The sequence below is a fragment of the Pan troglodytes genome, chromosome 1, assembly GCF_028858775.2.
Source record: "Pan troglodytes isolate AG18354 chromosome 1, NHGRI_mPanTro3-v2.0_pri, whole genome shotgun sequence".
In the NCBI taxonomy this organism is placed as follows: Eukaryota; Metazoa; Chordata; class Mammalia; order Primates; family Hominidae; genus Pan; species Pan troglodytes.
The window spans coordinates 118,730,619-118,755,090 of record NC_072398.2 but is presented as its reverse complement, the minus strand read 5'-3'; the positions used below and the strand labels follow the sequence as shown (position 1 = coordinate 118,755,090).

At 40.5% G+C, this 24,472-nt stretch overlaps 1 protein-coding gene across 2 annotated transcripts in view; it reads left to right on the top strand.

Moving 5' to 3' along the window:
* Nucleotides 1–21,272, top strand: part of CTTNBP2NL (CTTNBP2 N-terminal like) — a 65,113-nt gene extending 43,841 nt beyond the window's left edge. For both annotated transcript variants that reach the window (XM_513635.6, XM_001158090.6), the window contains exons 4-6: nt 9,960–10,190; nt 15,496–15,603; nt 16,976–21,272. In XM_513635.6, coding sequence (XP_513635.1) covers nt 9,960–10,190; nt 15,496–15,603; nt 16,976–18,457 — 1,821 coding nt within the window. In that variant the 3' untranslated portion in view covers nt 18,458–21,272. The remainder of the gene's footprint in view (nt 1–9,959; nt 10,191–15,495; nt 15,604–16,975) is intronic.
* The last annotated feature ends 3,200 nt before the right edge of the window (nt 21,273–24,472 follow it).

The window sequence follows — 24,472 nt, the reverse complement described above, 5'->3', positions numbered from 1 at the left end:
TGCTGGTTGAAACCGAATAACTAGCTAGCTACTTCTTTCTACGTAAGGCTACAGTGACAGCCGAAATTGCTGCCTTTCCATCTGCCGACTTGTGACATAGGGCTTGTTCTTTATCTTAATATGTTACTTAGATATTCTATTCCACCTTCTGTCATTAGGATGTATGATTACACTGTCCTTGCTTCTGTTTGCCTGCCCTGGCATCCTGCTCTCACCATGGTGGGGGTCTTAAAGTATTACTGTCCCCTTTTTCATTCTGCCCTGTCTCTTTTCACACCCCACCTCCACTTCCCCCACAAATTTCTTATTCCTGTTACTTGATAACTTCTAAATATGAATAGTTTCTACTTCTTAACCAAGATAAGGCCCTCTTCCCAGGACCTCACTTTTGAGCAGCTTGTTTCTTGGCATGTTTCTGTGTAATATCAGTCTGTTTATAATTTAAGAAACTTGCTTCAAATAAATTTTTAGAGTTAAGACCCATCTCACAGTTACGCAGCTTCAGATCTCTCTGCCATAGAGTACCTTAACTAGAGGAAATGAAGATATCCTTTCACATCTTGTTTACTGAGCTCTTTTAAAATATATTAACCTTGAAGTTTTCGGCACTGTCTGTTAATGGTGAGTGAAAGAGCCCAGCACATCTCCAATAAAGGTTTTTCAAGTTCATAGGGTTAACTTTAAGTATCACACACAGCTATAGTCTGTAGGCTGGGTTTCACTGTGTAATACTTCAGAGACAGTTTTGGGTTGTGTGGGCCCCCTACCCGAACCCTGCCAACCTCATGGTGTTTCCTGTAATTCATTAAATTGCCGATTGCTCCATTTATCTGCCAGAACCCACCCACTTCCAGGGTTGGCCTTTTCCTTCCTATTCCTTGTGAATGTAAAGTCTAAGTCTTAGAAAATTCCAATCTCAAATAAATTGTACTTGGTGTTCCTCTAAACATTAATGATATTGTTTAGAAAACACTTAAACAGAGAGGCTATTTGTTCATTGCTGATGTTAGGCCTTATACTTGTCTAGCAAATTTTAAGCTCCTTGAGGGCAGTGGACTACATCTTACATAGTCACATCTCTGTTCCCATGTCATTACTCACGTTGCTTATAATACACAGTACCCAGCAAACATTAAGTATTCAAACCATTCAAAGCCTGGGCCCTGCAAATCATGCACAAGTCCAGAAAACTTTCCCAGATTTCTCTAATAGTATTTTGGTTGTTTAACCCTGATAACACAGAGATGTGTTGTGTTGTTTATTTTTTGTTACATTGTGTATATTTGATGTTAGACCAAACCTCTCCTGGTTTATCGACTTTATAACATTTGTTAGTTTAAAATAAACAATAATACCGATTACTTATCATTTCTGTTAGAATTTGCATGTTTATCATAGCTTAAATTGTTTAAAATGATAGATTCAGGATTCAGATTTCTTGCATTCTTCATTCCATTCTAGTGTTTCTCAAACTTTTTGGACAGTAACACATATTAAAAAGTAGACTTTGCATTGTGACCCGGGGTACACACCTATATTCTTATGCTAGAAGAAAAGTTCCTCAAAATGCATCTTCTAACATTCAGTGCTCTGCAGTGTTTTTTATTCTGTTTTGTTTCATTTTTAAGTTACTGATCAAGACCTACTAAATTGAAATTCATTCCTACAAAGTCCTGGGGATGTATTTCTGTATTACTCAATCAGCTAACATAGTCAGCACTTAACTATATATAACACTTATTGTTCTTCACTACTTAATTAGCTTTGTGACCTTGGGAAAGTCACGTGTTTGATATTCAGTTTTTCTATAAAATGAAGATAATAGTGATGTTTACTTCATGAGGAATGCTGTTAGGAATAGATTAGATATGTAAAAAGCACACTGTTTCGCAGGCAATAAACGCTTGAGTGTTAACGTCTCTGTTGTTTTTGCTGTCATTATTGTTAAAAATACTTTGATTTGACCTTCCTATCTGTTTTGGAAATACTGTATGTAAAACATATACTACATATAACTTGTTTCCTTATAACTTTTATTATATATATTTACATTTTACATTGTTTAACTGGAGGTATAATTTGGATATAGTGAAATGCACAGATCTTAAACATTTCAATTCAATGTGTTTTTACAGATGCACACATCCACATAACCCACACTCCTATCAAGACACAGAACATTCTTATCACACCAGGATCTTGTGCCCCTTCCCAGTCAATCATCCCCCTGTCCCCAGAGGAAACCACTCTTCTGATTTTTTGTTCACCATAGTTCGGTTTTGTTTATTCCACAACTTCATCTAAACAAAGTCACATGGAACATACTCTTTTATGCCTGGCCTCTTTTTTTTGTTCAGTATGATGTTCAGGTTCATCAGTGTCACTGTATGTATCAGCACTTTGTTCCTTTTTATTGCTGTCTAGTATTCCATTTTATAAATGCACCACATTCTGTTTATTCTCCTGTTGATTGATATCTGATTATTTCTAGTTTGGGGCTATTATGAATAAAGCTGCTATAGCAGCTTTATTGTATAAAACTCTTGTAGAAATGTGTTTTCATATCTTTTGGATTAATATTTAATACTTACAAGTAGAATTACAGGTAGGATTTGTCTAACTTTATGAGAAATTTCCAGATCAGTTTCCAAAGTAACTGTACTGTTTTATACTCTCACTAGCAATGTGTGAGTGTTCTACTTACTCTACATTCCTTCCAACATTTGATGTTGTCAGTCTGTCATATTAGCCATTCTAGTGGCTGTATAGTGGTATCTTTTTATTTTTTTAACTTACACCTCCCTGATCCCTAATGACTTAGGCACTTCTTCATATGCTTTTGCCTATTGCAGTTTTCTCTTTAGGTCTGTGATGCATTTTTATTTTTGTATATGGTATAAGGTATGCATCTTCCCATTGTATTTTCAGAAATGTACGGTCTCCCGAAAAAAAGAGATTAGGATCTAATGTATCATTTAAAATAATACTTTTTTCAACTGGAACAAATGTACCACTTTGGTGATGATACTGATAATGGGGGCGGCTGTGCCTGTGTGGGGCGGGGGATATATGAGAGATCTCTGTACCTGCTGCTGCATTTTTCAGTGAACCCAAAAATGCTCTAAAAAATAATGTTTTTTGGTTTTTGTTTTGTTTTGTTTTGAGACAGTGTCTCACTCTGTTGCCCAGGCTGGAGTGCAGTGGCGCGATCTTGGCTCACTGCAGCCTCTGCCTCCCAGGTTCAAGCAATTCTCCTGCCTCAGCCTCCCAAGTGGGGACTACAGGCATGTGCCGCCATGCCTGGCTAATTTTTATATTTTTAGTAGAAACAGAGTTTCACCATGTTGGCCAGACTGGTCTCAAACTCCTGACTTCAGGTGATCTTCCCGCCTCGGCCAAAAATAAATTATTTTTAAATTATACTTTAAAATTCTTAATTTATATTCAGAGCATTCTCCCTTTATCAGTTCATTAATCTGTTCAGTAATTGTTGAATTCCTAAACACATTTTCTTCCCCACCTCAAAAAGTTATTCTTGTGGACTCAGTCCAGAATGTACATATAATTTGTTTCAACCACCTACCTACACTGAACAAGTAAGAACAAAAAGAAAAAAAAATCTCAACACATTTGATTTCAGTTTCATTAGAACATTTCACAGGACTCTGGAATTTGAATGTTGAAGTAGCTACATTATACTGTTACTCATATTCTTTTTTTTTTTCTTTTAAGAGAGTCTCGCTCTGTCGCCCAGGCTGGAGTGCAGTGGAGCAATCTCAGCTCACTATAACCTCCGCCTCCCAGGTTCAAGCAATTCTCCTGCCTCAGCCTCCCAAGTAGCTGGGATTACAGGCGCCCACCACCACACCCAGCTAATTTTTGTATTTTTAGTAGAGACGGGGTTTCGCCATGTTGGCCAGGCTGCTCTCGAACTTCTGACCTCAGGTGATCACTTGCCTCGGCCTCTCAAAGTGCTGGTATTACAGATGTGAGCCACTGCGCCCAGCCTGTTTACTCATATTCTTATGCTACCAGCAAGCAGCCTGTGGGCTAGAAGTGCCACACTTATACCTATTTATACTAAACTATTTTTAGTCTTGAATAGAATTTAGTACGCTTTAGTCAAATAATAATAAATGGTCATCTGTCCTTATGTAAATAATTGCTTTTATAAATATTTATGGTTGCAGGTTGACTCCAGAGGGAATATTTGAAGTTCATTCTATTTCACAGTTAGTTAAAATATTTTTGAGACAGAGTCTCACTCTATCACCGAGGCTGGAGTGCAGTGGTGCGATCTTGGCTCACTGCAACCTTTCCCTCCCAGGTTCAAGTGATTCTCGTGCCTCAGCCTCCTGAGTATCTGGGATTACAGGCGTATGCCACCATGCCCAGTTAATTTTTGTATTTTTAGTAGAAATGGGGTTTCACCATGTTGGCCAGGCTGGTCTTGAACTCCTCACCTGAAGTGATCTGCCCACCTTGGCCTCCCAAAGTGCTGGGATTACAGGTGTGAGTCACCACACCTGGCTAATTTTTGTATTTTCAGTAGAGATGGGGTTGCACCACATTGGCCAGGCTGTTCTTGAACTCCTGACCTCAAGTGATCTGCCTGCCTTGGCCTCCCAAAGTGCTGGTATTATAGCTGTGAGCCACTGCACCTGGCCTGAAATATTTTTAAATCATGACAGTTTTCTCTCTTTACTGTCATGTTAAATTTTTGTACTATTTTCCAAAAAATAAAGTTTAATTTAAATGAGGCTAAATCAGCTCTTTTATTAGTATCAAACATTAAAATCTAGTTCTCGTTCAGCAATTATAAAGGAACTTCCAGAACAAGGGTTTTCTTATAATATTGTTGTCATCTTTATCCAGAATGTTTGCTTTATTTCCGGTTGCTCAGGTTGCTATAAACTACTTATAGTTTATCTATAGTGTGAATTACTTGACAGTAAATAGATTCAGTGTGCATGTGATAATGATTCCTTTTAACATGCTTTTGGTAGCATTAACCAAATACTTGGAATCATATTGTTGTTCTGGTCCCTGGCATGAAGTATTCAGATTTCTTTGAAGACCTATGATGTTCACATTGCTGATTACTTTTTAAAATATCACTTCAGAATTGTCTCTTTAGTGGCAAAAATACATCCTAATCCAGTTATGGTACCAGCCTGAGTCTTGAAAATAAAACCTTATAGTTGAATATAAACTTCCAATTAAATGAGCCTTAATTCTTCACCATTGGATTTTGAACGATTTTTCATGTTGGTGCCAAAGAATAAAAAGAAATTGATTTCCTACTTTAAGATTGGAATATACACACACACTGTACTGGGAAGTGGGGAGGAGGTGACTACTTCATATTTCCTTTTGAAGTTAGGAATAACACAGCTGAAACTTTTGGAGAGCAAGTATGGCCGACTCTAAGAAGATTATGTGATTTGATTTTAAGCTTTCAGTAGTGGTGTGTTTCATTCAGCCTGTGATAGTAAAAATAAATGAGTAATAGATGACTAGTGTGCTCTGGCTGCTGTGATAATACCCTCTGTTATTGAATCTGTCTAACCAGCCAGTTATTTTTCTGCTGTCTGAAATTAAAGACCATCATGTTTTCTGACAATGTAGGAATTTCTGTTCAGTTAAAGTGTGTGTTGTTATTGAATTAAAAATAATAAAATTGAATTTACTTTATTTTTATTACTAAACCCCCCCCAAACTCAAATCTAAGATCATTTAAAATTTCTTATAAAGTAACTGAAATATCATTAATATATTACAACTCAGCTTTGATAGTTTTGAATATAGGTGTTTGGTCTTTAAATTTTGACCTGAGATATAAATGATAGTGGTAGCACATCTAGTCATTGACCTTGTAGCCAGCCTCCAAGATGGCTCCCAGTGATCTCTAACCCCTGATATTCACACCCTTGGGTAGTCTGCCCGCAAATTTACCAGAGTTGGTCTGTGTGACTGATAGAATACATCAGAAATGATGGTGTGTCACTTCCAAGATTAGGTTATAAAAGACATTGGGACTTCCATCTTGGTCTCTGTCTCTTTTATGGGGCTGAGGGTCACTTGCCGTGTGGGAAGCTGGCACTTGTAAGGAGCCAAGGCCTACGCCAACAGTCATGTGAGTAAGTAAGCATGGAAGTGGGTCCACCAGTCCCAGTCATGGCTTCAGATGACTACAGCCCTGACCAACAGTTTGATTGCAACCTCATGAGACCCTGAGCCAGAACCACCCAGCTAAGCCCCTCCCAGATTCCTGACCCTCCAAAACTGTGAGATTTTTTTTTTAATGTTTATTATTTAGGCTGCCTACTTTGGGGGTGATTGGTATGCAGGAATAGATCATCATTACACACCCCCATTAAATCTCTTCATTCTTCAAATCTTAATATCTGTTTTGGGGTTTTTTTATTATTTATACTGTTAAACCTGTAATCCATATAGTTCACCTGACTGAATCATTAAGTTGATTGAAAAATACCATGTTCTGTCTCCCATGTTCCAGTCCAGTGTTTGATATAATAAATATAGACTTTGAATTCACCTTTCCTATATTTGACCCCATATTAGAATGTACTTAAGAGAATCGCTCTCTGACAAGGAGTCTTCTTGAGGTTATTCCACAGATCCTTTTCCTTTACAGGCAAAACCGTCTGTATTATACAACTTGTAATTGCTATGCAAGTGATTATGGAATTACTATGAAGTACTACAGGAGAAAGCAGACAGCCAAACAACTGTTCTCAGGCTGAGACCTCACCAAAGAAGCTCTTTGTCTATTACTCATAACTCTGTGGTGCTTATTAATTATACAGGGTAATCACAGTGTGGGTTTTAAAAGTCATATTTTGGGGATTAGTTAACTATATTCTACTCAAACCAGACAGACAGCTTCTCAGCAGATCTGATATCAAGGTCATGAATTGTAGTCCCAGCTCCTACTCCTCCATCCCACTTTCTCCATGGTGCTCTGAAAAGGAAAAGGTTATTAAAAGTATTTGGGTTTACTTTTTCTATTTCCTTTTTGCCCTACTAAACCAGCAGTGCCAATAGTTATTCCTTTACCATCACTAACCATACTGAAATGGCTATCATGAATAAGAAATGTGACAGTTAGAAAAGTAGTATTTCAGCTGCATAAAGAGATTATTTTTTCTTTTGCTTCTTTTTCTAAACTTTTCTATTTTTCTAAACATGGCCTTAAAAAGTGGGGGAAAAAAAAAAAAACATAGCTGGGTGAGGTGGTATGTGCCTTTAGTCCCAGCTACTCAAGAGGCTGAGGTGGAAGGATCACTTGAGCCCAGGAGGTCAAGGCTGCAGTGAGCTGTGATCACACCATTACACTGCAGCCTGGTTGACAGAGCCAGACCCTGTCTCAAACAAAAAAGAAAAAAGAAAAAAAAAATTTGATACTTTCAGTGAGTTACAGGTAATCAATTTCAGGTTTTTATAGCTGAATTTAAAGAAACATGGTAAAAGGGAAACATTGATGAGTCCCATGTTGTTTGGCACTGTTGCTTTTAAAATACAACTAGCCTTTTGGTTTTACTTTCAGTATGTTTTATTTATTTATGTATTTTTAGAAACAGGTTCTTCTTCTGTTAACCAGGCTGGAATGTAGTGGTATAATCAGAGCTCATAGCAGCCTAGATCCTAGGCTCAACCAATCCTCCTGCTTCAGCCTCCCAAGTAGCTGGGGCTACAGGCACATGCCGTCATGCCCAGCTAATTTTTTGTTTTTTGTAGAGACAAGGTCTCCCTATTTTGCCCAGTTTGGTCTTAAACTCCTGGGCTCAAGTGATTCTCCTGCCTCTGCCTCCCAAAGTGCTGGAATTACAGACATGAGATGCTGCGGCCGGCCATTCACCATGTTTTAAAATAAGAAGAAGAATGGCTGGTTCTGGAGCTGATCTTTTCTTTCTCCATCCTAAATGGACTGGAGGTTATTTTGAAATTTTACTGTGAATTTCCTTTTTAACTTGGAGCTGAAAAAGTAGGGTTTCATCCAGGCGCAGTGGCTCACGCCTGTAATCCCAGCACTTTGGGAGGCCAAGGCGGGTGGATCACGAGGTCGGGAGATCGAGACCATCCTGGCTAACATGGTGAAACCCCGTCTCTATTAAAAAATACAAAAATTAGCCGGGCGTGGTGGTGGGCACCTGTAGTCCCAGCTACTTGGGAGGCTGAGGCAGGAGAATGGCGTGAACCCGAGAGGTGGAGCTTGCAGTGAGCCAAGATTGTGCCACTGCTCTCCAGCCTGGGCGACAGAGCGAGACTCCATCTAAAAAAAAAAAAAAGTAGAGTTTCATCTTAGACTCTGTGTTTTATACCTCCCCCACTTTTAATTCACACACACACACACACACACACACACCATAAGGCTAGAAAGATAGTTATTAGTAACTTAAAGAAATGGATTTCTCTCTTCATATTTCCAGTATACAAATAACATCCAAATACTCCAGTAATGTCATAAAGTAAGATGGCTGCAGTCAAGCCAGAAGTAAAACCCAGAATTTCTAACTGCTTTGAACATTTGCCAGCTGATAAGAACGTAAAATTTTACCATAAGGCTAAGTGATTCCTGGGGCCTAAATTGGACAGTCAGTGAAGAAGAAGTCTTCAGATTTTCAGCACTGAAATACTTCTGTGTTAAAAAAAAAACCCACGTTTGCTTTATTTTCTTACAGGTTCCTTTAAATTAAAGCATAGCCAATGAATTGCAAATTTCCCTTTTTTTTAAACAGGCTCCTATTTGTGGATGGCAGTGCTAAGAAAACATGACTACTGATTAGTTTTTTAAAATGGATAAATAATAGTAGTTTTCATAACCAGATTTAATTTGAAAGCTTAAATTATATAGTACTTTGCTGTGACTTTTTAGTTTCTTCAACCGTGTTAACACTTCATTTTTCATTGTAAAATATCTCAAGAAACTTTTAAATATCTGTGTAATAAGTAAAAAGTAATGTACATGTAATGTATGATGCTCATATGGAGTTCTTCAAGCTCTTCCTACAGAGATAAGGAAAGAGGGAAGCCTAGGAATATCTTTCCACCCACTTCCTGATCCTTATACTCCCAACTGGGTACCCAGGGCTAACGTCCTTGACCAGACTCCAAGCACCAGCTTGCATCCCTTTCTTACATGCTCATCCCCAAGGCTCATCAAGCCTTGAAAGAGACAGAAAAGAGAATGGAAAGTAACAACCAGAGACAAGAAGAGGGGGTGGAATTTGGCAGCAGGTGGAAGTGGTTTTGTCTGCATGTCTGGTTATGAGGTGCCTCCATCCTCCTTGACCCATCAACAACTGAGTAATGGTTCATATGTACAGATCACAAGTAGCCCTAGATTGTAATGTAATCCTGCTTATATTTTGCACACTTTATATATCTGCTGGCATTTTGTTAGGTCTCTAAATATATAAACTCATAAAATTATCATACTTAACATGTTTTAGAAATGCTAGTGCCATAACACGGAAAAAAATAAGATGTACCTGCTGGTAATATAAGCATTCATAAGCAGATATAAGCAGAGTCAGTAAGCACAGAGGTTAAGGACACAGACTTTGGGGCCAGGCTGCCTGGGTTTAAATCCCAATTCAGACAGCTTGCTAGATGAGTAACCAGGAATAGTTTTCTCATCAGCAAAATCGAGATGATAGCACTACCTTACAGGGTTGTAAATTTTAAACAAGTTAATCTGACTATAAATATTTAAAACAATGTCTAATACATAGTGCTTTATAAGTATTTGTTCTTGTTAATATACCATGCCACCTTTCTAATGCTGTTTCTTTAGATGGCTCAATCTGACTTGTAATTAGTAGGTTACATTTATACTAATACCACAACCTTTAATGTATAACCACTGGATAGCAAATCCCCCTTCCTCAGTAGTTTTAAAAAGCAAGATGCTTATTTTTTTTCCTCTTTCCCAGGCCCAACACAGAGATACTTTCATTGAAGAACGCTATGGAAAATATAACATCAGTGATCCTTTAATGGCTCTACAGAGAGATTTTGAAACACTGAAGGAGAAAAATGATGGCGAAAAGCAGCCAGTCTGCACAAACCCACTCTCTATTCTTAAGGTTGTGATGAAGCAGTGCAAGAACATGCAGGAGCGCATGCTGTCCCAGCTGGCTGCTGCTGAGAGCAGGCACCGGAAGGTAGGTTCACCTCAGTTGATGTGTAAATCTTTGTGAAGTCTTTATAAATTATGCCTGATACTTTCTTGTCAGCTGCCAGTTTTTCACAGTAATTCAATTGGGACATCTCACGGGTATCAAAAAGCCCCTTAGTTTATGTAAGAGCCAGGAGATAAAAAAGAAAACACAGCTTATTGCAAATGTTAAGTTTAGAGAATGTGCCAGACACGTTATTTAAGACAGCATTTCTTCTTGATATGTCACTCCAAAACACTTTGTATGTTTTTTCAGTTCTTGATCATTCAAACTTTGGGGTTTGGCCAAGCTTGTAGCTGACGGGAGTGTTCTCTATTTGCTTACTTAAGAGATAAATAAAAAGATTAACAGGTATTTGAGGCATGCTATATCCAAGGGAGAGAAAGAATTTACCTGAGGATAAACACAGAAGCCAATAGATTATTTTCATTTATTCCTATTATTCCTAGTTTTGAGTTTCATTGCATTTTGTTGCTCATGAAACCATAAACAGTCCCTAGGTTTATTTACCTTAAAGGTGTTCTACTCTATTAGTGAGGTGTGTGTGTGTGTGTGTGTGTGTGTGTGTGTTTCCATATTTAACAAGCCCTAAAATAGGAAGGCAAACCTTATGGTTATTTACAGTATTTACCTTAAAGCTGTTCTACCCTATTAGTAAAGAGTGTGTGTGTGTGTTTCCATTTCTAACAAGCCCTAAGAAGGCAAACCTGTGCTTTCCTCTGCTTCATCTTACTGGAATTCTAGTGCTTGTGAATTTATTCACCAACTTGTCATCTTGTCATTTACTCCTCAAATTTGGCCTGTAAAAGATGCTTGGCTACAATCTTCATTTTTAAAACACTGTCAGCTTAGATTTATGCCAACAAGGCAGTTATCAGTGCATTTGGTAGGAAACATTTTCATCTGAAAAATAGGGTTAGCAGCTGCAAAATTTGGTGGACCTTACTTTTATGGTTACCAGCATTAGAGCCATCTGCTTAAATTGCATCTGATACATTTTCTAGGCTCTGGATCTTGCCCATGATCTTTTCTTTCCCTTCACAGAAGCCAAATGAAAGGCCAGAGTGGAACTTCTTAACCATGGATAGGCCTCAGATGTTCCACAGTCCCCCAGAAAATAGACAGAATGTTCAGAGTTTATGCATTTTTGTAGGAAATGTATTTTTTCCATAGCTTTAATCAGATTCTCCAAGTTACCCAAGACCCAAAAATGTTTAACCTCTGGTTAGAATGAAGTAATCTGAAAACATTTACACTCCAATTTAAAAGGTATCAGTGGGTGGGAGTTAGTTGCCTAAATTGGGTGGAGGGGGAGCTTTTACATAATCCTCTAAAAATCTTCACAACATTCTTGTTTAATAGGCAGGCTTTATTTCCACTTCATCCATGAGGTGACTGAGTTGTGTTGAAGCTAGTTGGGCTAGCTTTCATGCCCGTGGAAGGTGTACTAGGGACAGTTTGTGTCTCTAGGTGATTGGAGAGAGGAAGAAGTTAAAAATAATTCAAAATTTCTTATACTATATTGCAGTGCTAAATGTTTTAAGTGAATATTAAATTTTTGAAACAAAGTACCTATCTATTCTTTTTTTTTTTTTTTTTTTTTTGAGGTGAAGTCTCACTCTGTCACCCAGGCTGGAGTGCAGTGGTACAATCTTGGCTCACTGCAACCACCGCCTCCCAGGTTCAAGTTTAAGTGGTTTATCAAAGTAGAAGACTGACTTTGTTAGAAATCAAACAGTACCTAGAGGCTTATAATTAGGGTGCTCATAGTCTCAGCTTATGCCTGTCACCTTGGCTTAGTTATTAACCATATTCCCTTTGACTGTCAGAAATGTTCTGGTTTGAATAATAAATTACATGGTCATTGTGCTTATGATGAAAAACAGTTTTCTATTCCACCTCTTCTCATTCCCCATCCTCCCCAGTATTCACAGGCAACCAGTTTTTTCTTTTAGCCATTCACTTTGGTAGCTAACCTCCATATTTCTAAATACTGCACTGTTCTCTCTTGCTTTATCAATTTTAGACATTTATATTACTTTCTTTTATATAGGTGCAGATTTAGTTATCTTACACCCCGCCTCCCTTTCCTCTCCTTAACCCTTACCCAGAACAAATTTAATCCTCTTTTCCCACCACCATTCTCTGTCACATCTACTATTCCCAAATCCTGAGCCTGTCACACTATTTCTTGAGTGTGACAGGCTCAGGATTTGGGAATAGTAGATGTGACAGAGGCCAGATGCTGATGGTCTGTGTGCAGGAATCAGGGTGAAGGGACAAATAATTCTGAAAATACAGGCTTTGAAGGCCAGACACAGTGACTCATGCCTGTAATCCCAGCACTTTGGGAGGCCAAGACAGGCAGATCACTTGAGGTCAGGAGTTCGAGGCCAGGCCAGCCAACATGGTGAAACCCCATCTCTGCTAAAAATACAAAAATTAGCCAGGCATGGTGGCGTTCCTGTAATCCCAGCTACTCGGGAGGCTGAGGCAGGAGAATAGCTTGAGCCCAGGAGGTGGAGGTTGCAGTGAGCTGAGATCACACCACGGTAATCCAGCTTGGGTGACAGAGCAAGACTCTGTCTCAAAAAAAAAAAAAAAAAAAACACAAAACAAACAAACAAAAAAACAGGCTTTGAGCCAGTTCTCCTGTTTTCTATTCTACATTTCACCTCTCCTCTGCAGTACCTGCCACCTCCAGGTTCCATCTCTTTGGGGCTCTGCAAGGCAAAACAGCTTCCCTCCTTCAAACTAAAGTAGTTAGCACAACTCCAGCCTCTTTTCTTCTTCAAAATATTATTAAAATTTTTTCTCTGCTAGAGGCTCTCTCCTTTGTGGGGTTTTAGTCTTTTTATTCCATTTCTGTAATTTTTGAGGACTCCCAAAAGGGAGAAGATAAGACTTACCACTTTTGGCCAAAAGCATGTCTTTCTATTAAATTGAAAAATTAGATTAAAAAAAGGAAATGTGCCAAATTTTTTTTCTTTCATTTATTTTGAGAGACAGGGTCTTGCTGTGTTGCCTGGGCGGGAGTACAGTGGCTATTAACAGGTGCGATCATAGCACCCTATAGCCTGGAACTCTTGGGCTCCAGTGATCCACCTCAGCCTCCCTAGTATCTGGGACTACAAGCATACACCACAGCACCAGTCTCCTTTTTTTTTTTTTTTTTTTTTTTGAGACAGAGTTTCACTCTTGTTGCTCAGGCTGGAGTGCAATGGCACAATCTTGGCTCACCACAACCTCCGCCTACTGGGTTCAAGTGATTCTCCTGCCTCAGCCTCCCGAGTAGCTGGGATTACAGGCATGTGCCACCATGCCTGGCTAATTTTGTATTTTTAGTAGAGACAGGGTTTCTCCATGTTGGTCAGGCTGGTCTCGAACTCCCAACCTCAGGTGATCCACCTACTTTGGCCTCCCAAAGTGCTGAGATTACAGGCATGAGCCACCACTCCTGGCCTGTTTTTTTTTTTGTTTTTTTTTTTTTTTTTTTTTTGAGACAAAGTCTCACTCCGTTGCCTGGGCTGGAGTGCAACGGCATAATCATGGCTCACTGCAACCTCAACCTCCCTGGGCTGAGGTGATCCTTCCACCTCAGCCTCCTGAGTAGCTTGGGACTACATGCACACCTCACCATGCCTGGCTAATTTTTGTATTTTTTTGTAGAAATGGGGTTTTGGGTTGGGCACAGTGGGTCACACCTGTAATCCCATCACTTTGGGAAGCTGAGGCAGAAGGACCACTTGAGTCCAGGTGTTTGAGACCAGCCTGGGCAACATGGCGACACCCCATTTCTACAAAAAATCAGCAGGCCATAGTGGTGTATGCCTGTAGTCTCAGCTGCTCAGGAGGCTGAGGTGGGAGGATCACTTGAGCCTAGGAGGCAAAGATTGCAGTAAGCCGAGATGATGCCACTGCATTTCAGCTTGGGTGAGAGTAAGACCCTGTCTCCCCAAAAGGAAGGAAGGGGGATGGGGAGGGAGAGGGAGAGGGAGAAAGAAATGGCTGGTCTCAAACTCCTGGGCTCAAGCAATCCTCCTGCCTCTGCCTCCCAAAAGTGCTGGGATTACAGGCATGAGCTCATTTTTATTTTTATAGACAGGTTTCATGTCCCAGAAAATTTACTCTCTTCACTCATAAAAATTTTTAGTGAGAAGACTAAGAAATGGCCTTTGGGACAAGAGTGCTCTACCCTGGAGGTCTGGGCCAAGGCACTTCTGAAGCATGAGCAGAAGCTACTAAGCAATCAGAATATTTGCAGTTGTAGATGGGATTATGTGAAAAATGTCTCTTTAAATTTGTATTCTTGGCCATGTGTGATGGCTCACACCTGTAATCCCAGCATTTTGGGAGGCTGAGGCGGGTGGATCACTTGAGCCCAGGAGTTCGAGACCAGCCTGGGCAAGATGGCAAAACCCCATCTCTACAAAAAATACTAAAATCAGCTGGGCGTGGTGGCGCACACCTGTAGTCCCAGCTACTTGGGAGGCTGAGAGGTGGGAGAATCGCTTGAGCTCGGGAGGCCAAGGCAGCAGTGAGCCATGATTGCACAACTGCAGTCCAGCCTGGGTGACAAAGCAAGACCCTGTCTCGAAAAATAAATATATTTGTCTTCTCCTTAAAATTGGGCTTAATCCTTTGGCACCAGGATAAGTGAAATAGGGGTAGGCAAGTTAAATAAAAGGGCGTATGAAAAATCTCCATTTAAGGTCTGTATATTTGAGCCTTTTTACATGCAGTAGGAAGTCAAGAGAGTCTATCCACCTCTTATCTAACTATATAAAAATGTATATTATTAGTTAAACAACGCACACTTAGAATGTCACCTATTTGAAATGTTGAATTTCAGGCTCCTTCTTTGGTGCCTCTGGTGATTTGAGCATTTAGAAGAAAATCTCAGCTTTCAGGTTTCTGTGGTCCTGTCTTGCTCCATCACCTACACCTGGCCCCTAGCAACACCAAACTGCCTGCAGTTTCTTGGAATTTCTGTTAATTCTCGACACCTCCTCAACCCCTCTAGCTAATTAGTTGCTCTCTTCTCTCTGTTTGCATATCATTCTCTACATACTTCAAGTAAAGTAAGTATCTTACTGTTTAACACAGAGCTTTCATGTCTTTCACTGTAAGGCAGTGTGCTCCTTGATAGCCCTTGCTGGGTTTCATTTATTCGTTTGTTTGTTTGATCTCTGGAACTATCTAAGGTGCCTGATTTGGCACTTATTATTGGTTGTATTAATAAATGTGACTCCTTGATATTTGAAAATGAAATTTAAAAAATTCTTTAAAGGTGATCCTAGACCTTGAGGAAGAAAGGCAGCGGCATGCACAGGATACGGCTGAAGGAGATGATGTCACCTACATGCTAGAGAAGGAAAGAGAGAGGCTGACTCAACAGGTAATTAAGGTAGAGGGATTCACAGTAGCATTTGCCTGGAACAGCATTTCCCAAAGATTATTCTGCAGGATGCCAGCTGGTATTGTTCAGAAAAGGGGCTTTGTGGTCAAATAAGTTTAGGAACTACTGGATTAAGCAAAGTTAAACAGGTTTCTAACTTTGTTAGGATCTTTAGTATGCAGAAGCACATTGTGAGTCTTCAAGAACAAGATAGGGTATTCTGTGTTTAGCAAATCCATGGTTTTATAAAATCTTTTATTGGCATAGATCCCTCACTGTGGGATTATTATTGTTCCGTAGAACACTCTTTGGGGAATGGTAACTTAGCGCTTGTAGCTCTCAAACTTTTGACTTAGAACCCCCAGTAAGAAGTGACATTTTATGTCACAACCCAGTATATGTAGACATACACAGTTACGCCTGAAACAAAAATCTCATGAAATCATATATAACCCCTACTGCTACAGTACACATTGATGTTTTCTGTTTATATATTTTTTTAAAATTCTAGTCGTGGCTCAGTTAGTTTCCCCATCCATTAATGGATCTCAGAGTTTGAAAAACACTGAGTTTCTTCAACCCTTTCCCTCTCACGCAGAGTCTCTGCCTCAAATAGGGTTGGGAAGACAATTAAAACAGACTATATTTGTGTAAAAAATATGATTCAGGCTGGGCACAGTGGTTCACGCCTGTAATCCCAGCACTTTTGGAGGCCGAGGTGGGCGGATCACCTAAGGTCAGGAGTTTGAGACCAGCCTGACCAACATGGAAAAACCCTGTCTCTACTAAAAATACAAAATTAGGCGGGTGTGGTGGCGCATGACTGATCCCAGCTACTCGGGAGGCTGAGGCAGGAGAATCGCCTGAACCCAGGAGGCGGAGGTTGCAGTGAGCCAATATTGCACCATTGCACTCCAGCCTGGGAGACAAGAGTGAAACTCAGTCTCCAAAAAAAAGTATGATTCAAATGCGACTATTTGTGTTTGTTTGTTTCTGAGACCCAAGAAAATTATTGCTGAAACTTTAAAATGTTTGTTTTCAGCAACATTCATCACAAAATGTGGTTGATACAGCTTTCTGTTATCTTGTTTTGATTGGTTCTGATGCTCTCCACATACGTGAAACACAAAGATACATCATATTCCCACTAATCACTGCAAGACAGTATGGGAACTAGAAGTGCCTCCCAAATCATCAAAGAGATTAAATCATAGTGTGTGCATTTTTTGTGTTAGGTGTTCTAAAATTTCAGAAATACTTGATCTAAGCACTGTGATGTGCATGTTAATCCTGTATACCAGAGAACAGCTAACGAAGACAGTCTACTTGATCACAGTTTGTCAGTATGTCTCTCTTTTCTTTTTTTTTCTAGTTGGAATTTGAAAAATCCCAAGTGAAAAAGTTTGAAAAAGAACAGAAGAAGCTCTCTAGTCAGCTGGAAGAGGAGCGCTCCCGCCACAAGCAGCTCTCATCCATGCTAGTGCTTGAGTGCAAGAAAGCCACCAACAAGGCAGCCGAGGAAGGACAGAAGGCAGGAGAGCTGAGCCTGAAATTGGAGAAGGAGAAGAGCCGGGTGAGTAAACTGGAAGAAGAGTTGGCAGCTGAGAGAAAGAGAGGCTTGCAGACTGAGGCCCAGGTAGAGAAGCAGTTATCAGAGTTTGACATCGAAAGGGAACAACTGAGAGCAAAACTGAACCGAGAAGAGAACCGGACCAAAACCCTGAAAGAAGAAATGGAAAGTTTAAAGAAGATAGTGAAGGACCTAGAGGCTTCCCACCAGCACAGTAGCCCTAATGAGCAATTGAAGAAACCAGTAACCGTGTCCAAAGGCACAGCAACTGAGCCTGTCATGCTAATGTCTGTGTTTTGCCAAACAGAGAGTTTTCCAGCAGAAAGAACCCATGGGAGCAACATAGCCAAGATGACAAACACCGGGCTGCCTGGTCCTGCCACTCCTGCTTACTCATATGCAAAAACCAATGGCCATTGTGACCCAGAGATACAAACTACCAGGGAGCTGACTGCAGGCAACAATGTAGAAAACCAAGTGCCTCCACGGGAAAAATCTGCGGCATTGGCCCAAGAGAAACCAGTGGAGAATGGTGGGTGTCCTGTGGGGATTGAGACTCCAGTCCCAATGCCCAGTCCCCTCCCTTCCAGTGGGAGCTCACTGTCTCCCAGCAGCACTGCCTCCTCCTCTCTAACATCCTCTCCTTGCTCTTCGCCGGTACTCACTAAGCGTTTATTGGGGTCATCAGCTAGCAGCCCTGGCTACCAGTCATCCTACCAAGTAGGGATCAACCAACGGTTCCATGCAGCTCGCCACAAATTTCAGTCCCAAGCAGATCAGGACCAACAAGCCAGTGGCCTACAGAGCCCTCCATCCAGGGATTTATCCCCCACCCTCATAGACAACTCTGCCGCCAAGCAGCTGGCCCGAAACACAGTCACTCAGGTGCTCTCCAGATTCACTAGCCAACAAGGGCCAATCAAGCCAGTCTCTCCCAACAGCTCTCCCTTTGGCACAGACTATCGAAATCTGGCCAACACTGCCAATCCAAGAGGTGACACAAGCCATTCACCTACTCCAGGGAAAGTGTCCAGTCCCCTGAGCCCCCTGTCTCCAGGAATCAAGTCCCCAACCATCCCCAGAGCTGAGAGAGGAAACCCTCCACCCATCCCACCCAAGAAACCTGGCCTCACCCCTTCTCCATCTGCTACCACTCCATTGACCAAAACTCATTCCCAGGCAGCCTCTTTGACCACTGCAGAAGACCTTGCCAGCAGCTGCTCTTCCAATAGTGTTGTAGCAAATGGTAAGGATGTTGAGTTACTTTTGCCTACCAGCAGCTAGTCCCTAGGAGGGAGTCTCCACGTTTGACATTCCATCAGATTTCGTCCAAAAGCTCAGTCAGACTTCTGAGTCAGATTATGTTATTTATTTTGATAGTAGCTGAAACCATCTGTATAATACATTTAGTATATTTCACCATTTTGTATTTTTTTAAGTAGAAACTGAGTAGTTTGGATTTTTATGGCTCACATCTTTTTACTGAAGCCAGAAAGGCACCTCAAAGATGTCTCAAGCTCAGCAGTCACCGTCATGTTGTGATGAAGAAAGCGAATCACCAGGTGGTGATTTGCTATCTATTTGAGAACTAGAATCACTCAACACTCATTTTGAATTATGCAGAAGTGGTTCATGCAGATTTTTATTCCAGATGAACATGTTTTAAAAGTGCCTGAAATATGACTGCCATATGAATGTGATTCTGCAGCAAAAAACACAAAATAGATCATTTAATTACAGAAAATGAGATCCTCTGCGAATTCTGAATGTTAAAAACCAACACTGCTTTTAATCCTCTTTTAATGTTTTAATACAAGCTTTGTGTTCTGAAACAAGGCTGCATAAGTAGAATGGGAATCCTTCTAAAGGTGGGTGTGAACTCACCACAAGCTGAGCTTTATAGAGCCCTTGAGAAACCCTCCTGAGCACTAAGCAGTTGGGGTGCTGATTTTCTTGTACTTTTGAAAAATTAAGTCACTCCCAGTTTCCTGCATAAGTTCTTGAACAGAATGAAATCACATCTCCATTCAAAAAATGTCTCAAGCATCTACTGTTGTGTAAGGAACTTCTGATTCTGATTGCTGTTACTTGAATAGGAAATGGTTACTCATTCTGTATAAAAGTTTTGCAAGAGAATGAATTTTTTATTCTGTAATCAAAAAGCAATAACTTGAAATTCACTCTGTAATATTATAGGTCAGAATTATACAAGTTTTACCAAATTGTTACACTTATTCTCCAAGCTGCCAGAACCTGGTATCTGTATCTGTAAAACCAAATTAACTTTTGCTTAAATGGGAAGTATACATATATCTGTATAGATACATTACCCCTTTACATGTTTAACATACACACACTTAAGCACATAAATATTAGTGTGATTATATCTTTGGAGTTTGCAATATAGCATAAAGGACAAGTAGAACTGCACATTAAGATTACCTACCGAAGCAACTAGATGTGGCTGGGACGCAATCAAAGGAGGAATTTTGTCCACAGGAAGGTGAGGAAATTCCAAATGAAGCCTAGATCTTCAGTATCATAAAAAGGCAGAGCTGGCCAGGCACAGTGGCTCATGCCTGTAATCTTATCACTTTGGGAGGCTGAGATGGGAGGATCTCTTGAGACCAGGTGTTCAAGACCAGCCTCATCAACATAGTGAGACCCCATCTCTATTAAAAAAATAAATAGGCAGAGCTAAACTAACCCCAGTGTCACAAAACTCAACTGGTCATATAAATGAGTGAAACAGGCCTCTCACACAAGCGATGTAAAACAGCTGGGAGCAGTGGGAGCTGTAGCAAACTAAAGTGCCCAAGCCGCATTTTAAAAGGGCATCTGTTCAGCTCCATCTGCTTGCTGTGGTGCAAGAATGCTAAACCAGGATTACCAGTTCTTCACATTTTTTGAAATCCAAATTTTCATGAGAAACATTCTCATTTTTAAATATCAAGAACTGATTTTAAAATGTTTAAATGGTGCTGGTTAAACAAACACTTCTGCAGCTGGATTTAGCTTGCAAGCTGCCAAGTTGCAACCTCTTTCATTCTAGAAACTTCTGTCATTTTCATCATAGCAAGTCTATGCGGACAAAAGCCTCCAAACTTTCCAACTGTGTAGGCCAGTACAGCTGGCAAGGTTCATAGAATATAATGGCTATCCCCCTCTGCCAAATAAGACTATCCACAACCCAGCTCAGACACAGTGGTTATATGATTTTGTGTCCATACAGGAGAGGCCTTGGTGTCTTCACATACATTCTCTGAGCCAACATCTATCCAGCAGCCCTGACCTCCTGCTATAATTTAAGTCTATTTCCTTTTAATCTAATAAGAGTTGATAGTAAAAAGGCAGGTGATGGAAATCAGTGTATAAATCACAATGGAGTATATTGGCAACTCCACAGCTTATAGTTTGATAAAGGCAAATACATGAAAAATAAAAATGCTACTAATGCCCCAAGGTGTCTATCAAAATGATGTAGGGGGTATCTTAAACTGTCCAAGGCAATCATGCATTGAACTTTATTCCTATGCAGAGCCAAAACGAATAGTGTTGATAAAATAGCTAAACTTTCTAAACTGGAGAGGAGGCTACAGTGCCAGAGAGTTATTGTCTCTTTTGCTTTAAATGGTAATCTTGAAAGTTGCATTGTGCTCTTCCTTTGTTTTGGGATAGATATATATAGAGAGAGATACTATAAGGAAGTTTATTTCTTAGGAAGTGCACTGAATAATGTATTTCTTTTACAGTGTAATATGGGGGTGGGGATATGCGAAAGAAATGTGTATTTTTGCTAGTTGCCTACCTTCTGAGATAAATAAGCACAATCTTGCAATGGATCCAATAACCCAGTTAGGTATTATAGATTAGTATTTAAGTTTGCGTAGATTGTGTGTGTGTGTGCTAAGTAAAAGTTCCATGATTCACAATTTTAGTATTAACCCATGTTGCAAAAGCTGTTACTGGCCAACAGATTGTAATGATGTGTACCATATAACACAAGCATTAACTAGGCATTAACGTTTGTAAAGCCAAATATACCATGCAGAAGTCTTCATTTTTATAGCAGACTACATTAAAACAAGTTAAATCTTGCTGTTTGGGGGGGAAATAGTCTTGTTTGTACAAAGTGAAAAATGGCACAATTTGGGCATGTTTTGTTGGGAAGAGGGGGTGGTGTAGAGGGAGCACTTGACTGTGGCTTTGACAAAACAAATGAAGTCAATGACCCATCCAGGTTAGACTCCATAAGGAACTAAGACATTGATTTTCTTTAGAGTCTTAGAGCTGGAAAAAGCCTTTACAATAATCCAGTCTGTGATTTTTTAAACCTTTTGGTGGTTCTGGACCTTTTTGAGAATCTTAGAAAAGCCATGGAGTTTATCCCTAGAAAAATGAATATGCCTATATGCAAAATTTGTTTGATGGCTTCATAGGATCCAAAGACCCTGAAGCCATCCATGGCTCATGTATTTCTGCTTAAGAAAGCATAATCTTGTTCTGCTCTCTCATTTTACAAATGATTAATGCATCCCTTTTCAACTACTCCAGCGCTGTTGCTGCTGCAATGTTAGCAAATGCAAGCCAGACAGAAGCACTTGAAAATCCTTTGATGTATAAAAAATGTTCAAATAGTGTGGATGTTTACATATCTGAAGTTTTCAGCATTTAAGCAAATTAATGATCATTTCAACAAATACTAGCATATCCGGTTTCCCTTAATAGCCTGTCAGCAGTGCTGCCTTGTCAATTTGTGTGTGTGTGTGTATGTGTGTGTGTGTGAATTCATAAGGAGTGCTTCTGATGCTTAGTCCTTGAAATGGAACTTCAACTGTCTTTCAAAACACTGGCTTCAAAATAGGATGTGTTTTCCTAATGAATCAGAAGTGGGCAATGAGCATTGTTCCACAGGAATAATTTTTAATTTAATTTCTATAAAACTAGTTGAGAAATGAGAGCCTGTCCACCCACCATTTGTGTATCAGTGGCCAATTCATTAGTAAAAATAAAGGAGGGGAAAGGAGACTGGAGTAGTGGTTCTCAAACTTTACTGTGCGTAAGTATAACCTGGGAAGCCTGCTAAAATAAAGATTTCTGGAGATTGGATCCTCAAACTAGCTGATGCAGCTAGTGTTTTGAGAAACAGTCCTTCATAGCCCTTACCTGTTCTTTCACAACAACTTGCTATTTGCCTCTGACCTAAGGAAATGTCTTAAGCTCCTGAAACTGGTTTGGCAGAATGTCAGTGATATTCAGAGTCAAGAGTGCCTACTTGAGTACCAAGCACCATGCTAATGATTTCACATACATATTACCTTATTAATCCTCACACGGGTGCTGTGAGGTATTATTATCCCCAGTGTAGTGATGAGGTAGTTGAGGGCCAGAGATCTGTGCAAGGGCCCTTAGCATATGACAGCCAGGATTTAAACCTTAGTGCTTTGTTCTTTCACTACCAGTATTTCCCAAATGAGAGTCTCTGGGGAAGAGCAGATTCCCAGGCTCCTCCCCTGGCGATTCTGATTTCAGTAGGCTAAGGTGGAGCTCTAGATAAATGCCTTGGTGATTCTTCAGATAGAGCAAGTTTAGAAAATGCATGCGGGACACCATGCTGCTCCACAGCCATCCCAGAAATGGATCATCAGACCTAACCAATGCCAGGAGACCTTCATCAGGTCAGATAAATGGAACAAAAATAAAACATCATTAATTCCCCTCAAACAACATGTTTTTTAAGTATCTAAGATGAACCAGAAAGCAAGGTGCTTATTAGGGAAGACACAAGTTTAATCCTGTTCCCTGCCCTTAGGGTACTCACAATCTAGTTGGGGAAACAAAACATTAACAAAATGATATATAGTGAGTCCAGAGGCAACAGTTTGATAGAATGATGCAGGCGAGCTTTTAAAAACCACAGGGAGGGCCAGGCGCGGTGGCTCTTGCCTGTAATCCCAGCACTTTGGGAGGCCGAGGCGGGTGGATCACGAGGTCAGGAGATTGAGACCATCCTGGCTAACACGGTGAAACCTCATCTCTACTAAAAAATACAAAAAATTAGCCGGGTGTGGTAGCGGGCGCCTGTAGTCCCAGCTACTCGGGAGGCTGAGGCAGGAGAATGGTGTGAACTCGGGAGGCGGAGCTTGCAGTGAGCCGAGATAGCGCCACTGCACTCCAGCCTGGGCGACAGAGCAAGGCTCTGCCTAAGGAAAAAAAACCATACACAGTTATTGAAGATGGTTCTGGTAAAAGCACTCTGGTAGCTCAGAGGTAACAGAGCTCTTTGTGGGCAGGAAAACATTAACTAGAAAGGGAATGAATGTCTTTTCTCCTCTCTCCAGGGCATTATTTACTTGGCGTTCTGTAACATGTCCCTGTGTTTGCTTTTTGTTTTAATTGGCTTGTCTTGATTCTAGGATAAGGTCAGAGACGGAGGCACAAGACGTCCCCAAGAGGTGAGTTCTGTTTCAGGGAGACTGACAGACACCAGTGAGTGCTTTCTTCAAGGGTTGGGGCTAACCTAAGAAGGAGCTCCCAGGCCACAGCATTCTGCAATACATTGTCCAATAATTTGTAGGGAAGATCTAGGAACATGCAAAAGGCAGTTTGAAAAAGGACCTGGTTGCCAAAATACCATATTACCCATCAATGTCCTCTCCTACCCATTTCCCTTTTTCACACCCTCTAAATCTCTATAAGCAAATGCGGGAAATGCAAACTAAGCTTTGAACAGAATCAAATGAGTCCCTCTGGGACACTTGCAGGGGACTTATTTCTTCCGAAGGATGTGACAGCAGCTTCTCCCAATAGTGGCAGCGTTTGTTTCACTGTTAGACTGGAGGAGCACAAGGAGCATACAACATGTGGCTCTGTCCACACCACTGTGAAGTTGTTGGTTCTGAGAAATTACTGGGGGGAGTGTTAAAACAAGATTGGCCTTATCTTTGGGGAGTCACCTGTTTAACCTGACAAGAATCCTGCTCATTAACTCAATGTGTTAGACACTAGGATGTGCCACATGGGTTCCCTTTCAGGAGTGAAATTTAATTCCCTAGGTGCAGGGAATGCTGACAGTAAGTGGCCCTCAAGATATAACCCCTTATAGGAATTACCTTCACTGAAAGAAAATCAGCTTGACCAAAGTCACAGCTCCTTCCATGGACAGCTCATATATTAATACAAAGACTGGGCATGGTGGCTCACACCTGTAATCCCAGCACTTTGGGAGACTGAGGCAGGTGGATCACTTGAGGTCAGGAGTTCGAGACCAGCCTGGTCAACATGGTGAAACCACATCTC